We start from the raw sequence: 12,138 nt of genomic DNA, 5'->3' as shown, positions 1-12,138 counted from the left end.
AAGCCATGGTTAAATTCAACTATTAGAAATTTTATTCGTAACATGGACCTAGCCTACTCCAGGTGGAAACGCTTTAAAACGTCTGAATTTCATGAGGAATTCCGCACGGCATCAAATAAAGTTAATGCACTCATTAGTGATGCAAATTACCATATTATTCATCCAAATATTATTCGTCAGACACGAAAGGCAAGTGGAGGGTTATAAACGAAATTGGAATTGGAAAATCCAAGGCAATTTCTAATTACCATGGTGATATAAATGAATTAAATGAAACTTTTGTTAATATTCCGACCTTAGATATAGACTCGACTTTTTACCAAGACACTAATAGGCTTCCGGAAAGCATATCCGACTATTTGGAAAAGATCGAAGATAACCCCAATCCCTAAATCAAATTGTGATTTCCGTCCGATTTCTATATTATGTTACCTCTCGAAAGTTTTCGAGAAGATTTTGCATAAACTCTATCCATCTTTATTTGTCTCCATCATGAATCTTTGTTGTCCGATAGACAATCCGGGTTTCGTGCCCATCATAATTGCGTTTAGGTTTCGGAATCAATTAGAAATTAAATTGATGATGGAAATGTCAGTTTTCTCATCCTACTAAATCATTCAAAGGCCTTCGACACGGTTGATCATCATAACTTATATATGAAGATTAGAAGATTTTTCATTTTCAGCGATACTTCTATCAAATTGGTTCAATCATATCTTAGTAATCGGCAACAGACAGTGTACGTAGGGGATTCAATATCAGAGCCAATTCTATTGTCCAAGGGAGTTCCACAAGGCTCAATAATTGGTTCGCTCTTTTTTTTCGCTCTACGCAAACGATCTTCCTACCCAGCTGGTCCATAGCCAATTCCTTATGTATGCTGAAAACGTTCAGTTATTCCTTAGCGGCTAATAATATTAGTGAATGCGTTGTTAAACTCAACGACCTGTCTATAAATGGGCCACAGCAAATGGTTTATTTCTGTACCTCCAGAAATCGAAAGTGATTGTTTTATAAAAGATTTAGTTTGCGAGGTCAGGATATCACTATAAATCAACAGAAAATTGATATTGTGTCTAGTGCGAAGAATTTAGGTGTGATTTTTAACAGTTCTTTAACTTGTTCATATACAGTTCTTTAACTTGGTCATATAAACTCTTATACACCAATCAAAACTCGACATTTATAATTCCTGATCTGATCTATAGGTGTGAACTTTTTTAAACTGAGATTCTCTAAGCCAACGAAAATTATATGTGGTATTCAACAGCATTATTATGTATGTCTATGGTATAAGAAGGACTCAACATGTTTCGCATTGGGTCTAAAGCCCGTAAAAGGCGCAACTATTATCCAATTTCTCTGAAAACGGTGAGTTATTCTCCCATCACCTGACAGAATATTATCCTGATGGAACCACATTTAGAAGCTGCCATATAGACAGTTCTTTCAATTTAGAGTTGTAATCTCATAAAAAACGGATTTATTGCCCACTTTCTCGTCACCTGAATAAAATATGATGCAGACCAGCCCACATTTGGATATAACTATAGATATGATAGCGGAGTTTTTAATAAAATAGGATGGTAAATATATCCATGGTGGTGGATATCCAAAGTTTGGCACGGCCTAACATAATGCGTTTTAGCTTGCTTTAATTTCAATAAGCATCGCACACTGGGAGAAAATCAAAAGAGATATATGTATATTAGAGCCATATCTAAATCTGAACCTACTTTTTTCGAACAGATCGTTTGAAAATTGTTGTTACTACGGCCACATAAGTGCAAATCCGGCGAGAAATATATGTGGGAACTTTATTCAAATCTGAACCGATATTTACGAAATCGTGCATATATGTTAGGATCAATAACAAAACAATCCTTGCCAAATTTTTTGCAGATCGCTGAAAATTGTTGTTACTATGGCCACATAAGTATAAATCCGGCGATAAATATATATGGGAGCCTTATACAAATCTGAACCGATATTGATGAAATCGTGCATATATGTTAAGATCAAATCAACCCATGCCAAATTTTGTGCAGATCGGTTGAAAGGTGTAGTTACTACGGCCATTAAATTGCAAATCGGGCGATACATTTACAAGGAAGCTATATCTAAATCTGAACCGATTTTGATTTTGAAATTTTGCAGATATGTTAAGATCAGTAACAAAACAATTTGTGCCAAATTTTGTGCACATCGGTGGAAAATTGTAGTTACTACAGCCACTAAAGTGCAAATCGGGCGATACATATATATGGGAGCTAAATCTTAATCTGAACCGATTTTTACCAAATTCAATAACGTTCATCCTTGGGCCGAAAAAGTGCCATGTGCAAAATTTCGAGACGATTGGACAACAAGTACGACCTAAACCTTGATTACATGGACTCCCAAACGGACGTACGGACATGGCTTATCGAATCAGAAAGTGATTCTGAGTCGATCGGTATACTTATCAATGGTTCCAGCTCTTCTCCTTCTTAGCTTTGCAAAAAAAAATCACAAACTTTTAATACCCTTTACCACAGTGGGTATAAAAATATGCCGTCTGAGAACGCGTCTGAACTGTACAACTATTAACCCAATTATCGAATGTTGGCACATGCTGCAGCAAAGTCATTGTAAATGTCTCCAATCCAAAACGAAAATAGAACCACAAATACCTTCGTTAATCGCAAAGTACAAAGGCAGCCTCTGCAAAAATTTCAGCCCGGGCCACCATTTCAAATTTCAAAGAGTTATCTCCATCCGTTCACAAATGGCATATTTTTACTAGGGTGCAATTCTATGGTCTCCAACATCCAAGCCAAGTATGGCTCGAATCGGTTAATAACTTGATATAGCTCCAATAGCATAGCAGTTCTTATCCATTGTTTGCCTATAAAGAGAAACCGGGCAAAGAATTTGACAGTTGCGATCCATGGTGGAGGACATATAAGTCACGACCCGGCGAACATAGAACGCTTTTACTTGTTTCGATATTTTTATGAGTCATCCATGACGCATTCCTTAAAATCTAATTGGAATATTCTTAAATTTGACAGAGGCACTTATTTGATTTTTTTTTTAACTTATTCCTGGAATTACTTTAACCTTTTTCTATTTTCCTTTTTGTACATTACACTAAGACAGTGCTGCATTTTAACCAACAATTTTTACGCTATGTCATATATAATCGATGACTAATGCAATAAAATTGTCAATTCACCCGACAATAATGTAACAAACAAACAGAACTTGACCCCTTGTTAAAAACAAAGAAACAAGAAAAAAACATGACTACTGCAATTCAAGCGAAAGCAACAACACTTCACGCTAAAGAGAGTGAGAGCCTTTATTACAACACATTCCACTCAGATGAAAGGGGCCATCAAAATTGCAAACAAAGCTAGCTGTTAATGTGCTTGTTTCTCTATTTACATACACATTACAATGTAAAAGAAGACTTCTACAGCAGTCAGCATCAATGGGTCATGGTGATACAACTAAAGGTCAAGCACTACCAACAAAGAGTAAATAACAACGAAAAGATGCAACGACTAAGCCCATAACTATGGGCGCTGCTCTTTGTTTTGTGTTAAAGTCAATGTACGACAAAGGATAACGGAAGCAACAACCAACATACATATGTTATTAACCTACCCACCAGCCCCCCAATCCACAAACCATGTGGCCAACAAATTCACTGAGTTTACTTAGAGAACATGATTGTAATGAAGTAAACCCTTTGAAGATAATAAGAGAGTAGAGTGAAAGAGAGAGAGAGAGAGAAACAGTGGTGAGTGTGCGTTATTCTTCCACATATCTCTCGCTTCCGTTGTCTCCTGCAAATACAAATTCAAAACATGGTGTTGGCAAATGAAACATGTGTACTTCTTCTTATATTGTCTGTCCGTGCAAGTCTCAGTTAATCAAAAGTACGATTTGTCACATATACATATGTGTGTAAGCTGTTCAGTGTGTTTTTTCAAAGTGTCAGTTGTCTTTTTAATTGAGCTCTTGCGTTGGCAAACTCTGTGCTGCTACTATTATCTCTGCTGCTGCTGCTGCTACTGCACATGTGGAAAGTTCAAGAACACCTTTATCATTGTCATGAGTATCATGTTTCCATGTACGACCATGCAACAACAATGGTGAGATATGAAATATGTTTATGCTTGTGCTATGTGGAAAAGAATGTTGCATAAAAGTGACATAAGTGCCTGTATTTTGACTTACTTTCTTGCAGAAAAGTCATGAGCAGAAAGATGAAGGCACTTGAAAACTATGTGACGCACCCATTCATACTCATAGCTGTTGTGTTTGTCTATGCCCTGTGCTGAACTTTCTCTTTTAGTCTTTAAAGTGCAGCTGCATAGGACTATGTGCGTATACATTATATGAAGATAACAAAATATTGAACATACGAATGATATACAGCAATGCACAATGCATCTTTAGAGATTTCTTAAACTAAATTTAAAATTATGAATTTTCTAACCTTTTAACTCATTTAAGCCGAATGAGTAAAAAAATACCCAACATTAAAGCTGCCTTAGAAAAATTTTAGAAGTTAAATTGGGCGAATGAAACTAGTATGTTTTTTTTCTTTAAAGTTATAAAATTCAAAAAAAAACTATTTAGAAAATTCTTCAAAGCAAGACTTCTGGAAATCGTTTTACTGTTAGTTAGAAATGGGAGGGAGGAAAGAGGGAGTAGTAATTATTGGCATTTGTTTTGAATTTCTGGATGTCGAAGTCGGTGGGAGAGATATTTGCCGGATGTCAATTCCACATACGAACAGTTCGGTCGAAAAAGGAATTATCTCTGTAGTGCATTGTTCGGTCATTCCTTGAGAGTCTCGTATTTCTGACGCACACCCTTACGTCAGAAATAAGAAGGCGGATATCAGTGGAACACACACCATTAAATTAACGATAGAACAGTGCCAAGCAACCCACGTTGCGACGGTGTTCAAGTGCAACAATAGAGTTGGATACCGTACTGTCCCCTATCAACACTATCGCCCTCCTCTAAACACGGTCAAGTAGTTCGGAGCACCCGCCCATGCATGCGAGTTGCACTACATGTCGATCTGCCGAGACCATTTTCAGTTGTTCATAGTAATTTTTCAATATTTTCACAAAAATGTGCGCTTTCACAAGGCCAAAACTGCCTGATGAAGCGTTTCAGTGCTTTGTAATGTAATAGGGAGTTCTGAGCTATTGTCTTGTCTTATGGTGTTTTCGATTGTGCAAAAAAGTGTAGCATTTTTTTCAACATGATGCACTGAAATAGAAATTTTGTGTTCGTTTGTCCAAAAAATGGAACCCCTCCACCTGGTGTAGTTTGTAATGGTGTTGCCTACAGAGAATGGAAAAATGTTGCATTTCTTACACCGTGCCAAGTCTACGATGAAGATTGTCGCACTTAAAATCAGCGGCTATAATTCGAGCAAGGTTTGTTTTAACAGAAGAAGAAAACAAAATATGTTGAATGTTTGAAAAAAAGCGGCAAAATATTTAAAAATAAATATATATAATAATGGAAAAAGTGAACGGGGTTTATTTAGCTAACGGCATATTAGATGCATTGCTAGAAAGTTTTAATCCGAAGACAAGGATGCGATTTTTACCGTATTATTTGATCGAAATGACTACATATGAACAAGTTCGATTGAAAATGGAAAAAGTGTAACACTATAAGAAGGTTTGAGGTTTGATTTTCACCGTAGACGTATAGTTTAGTGGACTTTTTTGCTCAGTACTATCCCGGAAATCTGAAGCGCAAAGGGCTCATTAAGATTTTTTTCCTTCCATATTTATCGCCCCAGCTAAAACTTTGCATGCAGCATCTTAAGACCACAATTGACATTAGTGTAAAATATGAACGGGGAGTTCAAGGCGGAACATAGCTATACATTCTTGAAGTTCATCATCACTACAAAACATACAAATAAAACACTAATTTTGAATAATCTCTGCAACAACCTAACATCCAATATCCATTATAAATTTGATTATTTTTTTCTCTTTTTATATTGTTTTCACTTCACTTTTGCATTGAATTTACGTCTGAAACCAACTTATTACATCTTCTCTCTTTTGGTGCTATTCTTCAAAAAGAACCGTTAGAATCAGTCAAACACATGCATACTTTCGAGATGCTTAACCTCTTAAGAGTTAATGTATACATATATGGTACCAAATATTACACTTTGATTTTTTGATTTTTGGCCTATGGCAGCGACTACTGTGCAGTGGAGCCGAAGGTCCAGAGCCCGGGAGTAGGCCTAGAATGGATTCCAAAGACCCAACAGTTGCGGTGGTGGTATCAGGCCGTTTCATGTTGTCTGCTACTGAGACCTCGACTGGTGGAGCGGCTGAGCCAGGCTTCACTAGCTGACAGATGACTGGGCAGCAAGGGATTTTGACGAAGACGCCCGGTTCGAGTCTTAGGGACAAGGCGAAACCAATTTTATCTTCGCATGTGTATAATTTGCCTAGGTCATCGGCCTTCTTCGACAAATCAATACTGCTGCGGTCATCTGGAGGGCATGCCATCCCTAAAAGAACTAAGGCGAACAAACGGAATACAGGTCCAAGAACCTATGCTATTGTCGCTAGGGCCAGTTTGGTGATGGCAGTTGTCGACAAGGATGAAGAGCAGGGACTCCTAAGAATAATTGGAGTCGGATAGTCAATGGACTGTCATCTGTATACTCTGATGTTCTTCTGAAAGTGCCTGGTCCTCCTCCATTTTGTAACGACGCAGCCTGGAATCGGCGCCTATACAAACTGATTGTTTTTGGGGATCAACGCTCAATTGAAACGTATCGTTGCGCTCTTAAAAAGATTGGCGAGATCTGGCCAGGTGCTATCAAGAAGGAAGATATTCCTTCTGGACCAATGGCACATGCTTGGATACCAATGATTCCCTGAGATCCTGAATCCATACTTGAGAGGCTAAGGGAATGTCATCCCAATCTTTCAACCAACAACTGGAAGATTGGTAGATGGGATGCGGCTGATGGCGACCGGAGACATGCAGTATTGGTAATAAACTCCGGCTGTGTCGCAGACTTTAACTAGTCTGAAGGAGTCTCAACAAGTTGAGACTAAAGCTGTATAGAAGCGGTGGGGAATCAGAAGACGACTCAGCAGTTGTTGCTGAACACTTGTCTGAGGAGACTGAAAATCTCTTACCATGATGGTTCTTATCCTGGAACCATTGGGGTGTGGAGGAATTGTTCGTGAAATAAAAATTTCTGGATTTAAACTACCCAAGGATATGGGGAGCGGGAGACACGGAGTATTTATTCTTGCAAACAATAGTCTAAATGTTTTTCTTCTTCAGTCGCTAAGCACTGAAGATTAAGTAATAGCCAGCCTTGAAATTAATAAGTTTCATTACTGGCTGGCTTCCCTATATATGGCACAAGATGCCGCCTTTAAGCCTTAAGTTCCTTGTTGAAGCCGCTTCTGCAGGGAAAAAGAGCTTCATGTAGGAAGTGATGCTAAGGCACATCCCCAGATATAATGAAATTCGGATATCAACGAAAGAGTGAGATGCTTATCGAATATATAATAAGTTGCAATCTGGCGATTTGTACTAAAGGGACTGGATATATACTACAGCTGTCAGACCTATAATGCTATATGGTGTCGTGGTCTGGTGGACGGTGTTTCTACTCTGATAAACTAGGACTGGTCCTATCGAGAAGGTAACCCGACCACTCCTGTAATCTATGGGTATGCCTTTAGCGACATGTAAGCTAAGTCTTCAGGATCAGGCCCGAAGGCCAACGAATGACAGATCGTCACAAAGGGGGGTTGTGAACACTCCAAAATTATGTGGCGTAATCTAGACTTGAAGAGCTCCACAGCCTTGCTGTCGCTGGCTAGAACGCACGTCTCAGTCATTGTATCCGTCATGATAGGTGACTGTCTGATCGAAAAACATGCTGACAGACGGTAGGTTGCCAGTAATATTGGGTTGCCAAAAAGTAATGGCGGTTTTTTTCAAATGAAAGTAAATGCATTTTTAATAAAACTAAGAATGAACTTTAATCAAATATACTTTTTTACACTTTTTTTCTAAAGCAAGCTAAAAGTAACAGCTGATAACTGACAGAAGAAAGAATGCAGTTACAGAGTCACAAGCTGTAAAAAAATTTGTCAACGCCGACTATATGAAAAATTCGCAATTACTTTTTGGGCAACCCAATACTTTTGCCGAAGCTGTAAGAACGTCAAAGATGAATAGACTATAGAACATCTGCTGTGTGTGTGTCCCGCACTGGCAGTCAGAAGGAGTTGCACTTTAGGGCCTCAATTTTTCGAGAACTTGTCTGATTTAGCGGATGTGAACATTTGGAAGTTGTTGGGCGTTTTATTGCGTTCTGGATGGTTCAACGGTAGGAACTAGAAGCCGTCTTCCTTCTACTGTGGTATCACAATAAACGACAACATCTAAGTGAGTCTGAGTGATTTTAAAAGCAGCGCAGAAGATCAAGGTACTTGGAACGCTATTCTAGGTTCGGCTAATGGGGCAAATTTTCTGTCATAGCCATTTAAAGTAAAGTAAATTAAGTATTATTCACAATTGTATGTTTGACCTTTGTTTGTGTTCTGACAAAGAAAAAGAAGTCAGTAGTAGGCTTAATGATAGTTGTTCGGGCGAAAAGTCGAAGTTAATACTAGGCTTAATACGTTTTGACAGTTGTTCGAGCGAAAAATGGCTTTATGTGTACAAATCTAAATTTTACCAATTTCGGTTTGTTAAATTAGACTACAAAAAAGCATTTTTAAAGAACTACATATTCTTTTTTTTTGTTATTCTCCCCTAAAATTGTGAATTATTTCACACTTACCTGTAAAGGGAATTCTCCTCGGGATAAAGACATATTTTACTACTGCCGGAAAATCGTTTTTGATGCTTTTTATTTGTTGGTTTATGATGTTTCAAACCTAAATGCATTGGTTTAAATCTGCTACGCTTGAGGCCGCCACAAAATAGTTTCGCAAACGCAAATGCGATAGACGGCGGAATTTTGTGAGTTTTTATTACAATTTCTCTTGTATAAAACAAATTCGAATGCGCGCAGTAAGTTAAGTAGGGGGGAGTAGAGAAATATAACGGTCAGCGACAACGATGACGACGACGGACACTGACAACTAAAACCGCTCAGGCACCTGAAGAAGTGCGAGAAGCGTGGCTCGTTGTCTGTCGTCGGGAACAGTTATTGTTGGGCGATTGCCTCCGGTAGTAGGATTTCTCTGCTGGTCAATTACAAGGTATAGTGTATAAAAAAATCTCGTTTAACTCTATCACTTGCTCTTTATGGTACAAAAAATATTTGGCACTTGTTTAGTTGTCTCGGTCTCGTAGAGGAGATTATTATATATCCAGTTTCTATTGTGAACTTGTGCTGCAACGAACTCAAGGTGAAAATTTAAAACCAAACATACGGAAAGTGCTGATTGAAAGCAACAGCAGCGGCGGCGGCAGCAGCAGCAGCAATAACAGATACAATTTATGGCAACATCTTTGCAATAGAGATTCAGATTGAGGTGGAGGTTACACTTTCTATATAGCCGTTGCCTTTTTTAGGTTATTGGGTTAGTTTCAAATGTCCTTGCTGTTGTTATGTTGTAAGGCCTTACAATTATGCTGCTCGTGTTGTATAAGGATAATTATTGTCGTCCTTGTCAGAGGTTGTTGTTATAATGGTGGTTTTAAGTGTATCTTGTCTCCGTTATTTTTGTCGTTTTGGGAGCCAAAATACAACTACACTTTGTTGATTAGTTTTTTTTTTGGTTTGCCCAAATATAAAGAGAGGAAGTGTGAGAGAGATTATAAGCACTAGTGCTTTATACTTCCGCTCTCTCTCTCGCTTTGTTGCTCGCACTTCTGTAATGCTCGGCAATTGGTCGATGAGTTCGGGTGTTAAGTTGTGTGATATACGACGACACCTAGGCTGTGTATATGCAGCTATGTATGTATGTATGTGCAATGATGGTTGCTATATTATACCGTTATGTTTGGACTTTATGTTATAAATCAATAAATTATTTTTTATGCGGCGACATAAACTCGGTTTCTTTTGTTAAAGATTTAATTCAAATCAACGCTACTCCTTTACCCTCGAATTTCTTGTAGAGATGTAAAAAAAATCAGTTTTTTCTGTAGAAAATGCTCCCCTTTTTCGGTAATAATCGCGAAAAAGTGCTTAGAAAATATAAAATAACACTTAAAAGTGTTGATTTTATCGCTTTATCAAAACTTTTGTGATTTTTTTCTTTTGAAAACGTTATATCATTAACATTATTCCACAAAAAGAAATTTTTAAAATTTTCTACACGTTCCCAGAACTCTTGTGTAATTGCTATAGACAAGATTTTTCTTCTCTCTTTTGTAACAAAGGGTATTCTTTTTTATCTATCTTGTTGTGATTAGCGTTTTAGCAACCGTTTCGTATTGTAGTTAATGCTCAACTGTTCATGTTTCCTAACTCGTCCAAGTTAATATAAGTTCTCATGCAGGACCATCATCCTATTTTTGTTCTCTCAACTTGATTTTTTTTTGTGCATATTCACCATATTATGCTGTGATAAAATTTCTCACCATAGTTGTCAACTGAGCAAGAGCATAACATTTGTTTTGTTTATAATCTTTTGAGTATTTTGTTTTGTTCGTCTCATTTATTTCCGGTTATTTATTTTTATCGTATTATTCTACACAAACTATATGATGGTGCCATATTTTTGCAAAGTTTTACTTGCAAAAAATGTTAGATAGATCAGCTGATACATGCCCTATTTCCAATAAAATTGGAATTTTTTTTAATAATTTGATGCATTTTATGCAAAATTACATGTTTCCATCATGTGAGTGATTGACAACTAGTATCATTTCGTGTTTGATTCCTTCAAATGTCCTTATCCACTGTACGTTGTGATAGATTAGCAATAATTGGATTGTTTCATTTACAAGTCTAATGGATTCGCTTGCTTAAGACGCTATCACACGACATGTAGTTGTTTTATGACATGCCACTTTTTGTATTCACATGTAATTTAAAATGTTGGTCAAAATTATCAATTTACATACGATTCATCATTTTTGCTCACACCTGTATGTTATTCTTGTAAGACATGACCTAAAGATGTGAGCAAATCTTGGCATCCGTTTTTTTTATGAAGGCTTTCCTTATGAATTACACATGACGGCCAATCTGGACAGATGTCAAAACCGATTAAGATGAGTGCAGCCAAGATATATTCATTTACAAGTAGTGGCAGTTGCCCAACTACAAAATATTCAGTGCACTATCTGCCACAATCAGTGATTATTGCAACTCTGATTTTGTGTATGTTACTGGTTCGCGCCATTTTTCGTTGTAACACACATAGTGTTATGCTTCTTAACTATAATAGGTTATCATTTTTTTTGAGAACCTGTTGATTTACCGGATGTGAACACTCGCAAGTTATTGGGCTTTTTAAAGCGATCTGGATGGTTCAACGGTAGGAACTAGAAGGCATTCTGTTCCTGTGGTGTCACAATCGACGAAAACGTCTAAGTGAGTCTGATGGCAGACTGCCACTTAACCTAACTATAACACACACAACCAAAACTCGTTGACAGATAGGGCACTTCGCGAGAAAAAATATTACTCGGTTGTTTACGGTACACTACCTGATAATTATGTCATGAGTGTAGCCAAGACATATTAACCCAGGTAGTGCACTATCTGTTCAAATACCCAGGGTGACGCTCCATCGAAAAAAGTCGAAATGGATTTAGTTTCAAGTCGATTGCACTTTGACATTTACATTTACGGCATTAGCCAATCAAGGTAGTTTCTTTGGGAGTATATTTTTGTTGTTATGCTAATGACGCTCTCTCTTAATTGTACCATGCCCCTACCCTATGGTGGCAGGTATAACAAGTAAAAACGTGTTTGTTCGGCCGGGCCGAATCATGGGAACCCACCACCATGGATCCTGCCAAACTTCAGTAAAATCAAATCAGCAAAAGTTAAAGCTTCTAGGAACCGAACAAGGATGATCGAGAGACCACTTTATGTGGGAGCTATAGACTGATATGAACCGAATTTGGCACAGTTGGTGGAAGTAGTCAGGACAC

The 12,138-nt window shown here is 37.7% G+C and overlaps 1 protein-coding gene across 1 annotated transcript in view; it reads right to left on the bottom strand.

Moving 5' to 3' along the window:
- The window catches only part of LOC106085634 (uncharacterized), a 35,931-nt gene extending 25,467 nt beyond the window's left edge, over positions 1-10,464 (bottom strand). Inside the window, exon 1 of the mRNA XM_013249951.2 lies at positions 8,861-10,464. Within this exon, the coding sequence (XP_013105405.2) occupies positions 8,861-8,893 (33 nt within the window). The 5' untranslated portion in view covers positions 8,894-10,464. The remainder of the gene's footprint in view (positions 1-8,860) is intronic.
- Between the last annotated feature and the right edge of the window lie 1,674 nt (positions 10,465-12,138).

This window comes from Stomoxys calcitrans, chromosome 5 (assembly GCF_963082655.1).
Source record: "Stomoxys calcitrans chromosome 5, idStoCalc2.1, whole genome shotgun sequence".
In the NCBI taxonomy this organism is placed as follows: Eukaryota; Metazoa; Arthropoda; class Insecta; order Diptera; family Muscidae; genus Stomoxys; species Stomoxys calcitrans.
This window is presented reverse-complemented; position numbering and strand designations above follow the sequence as displayed.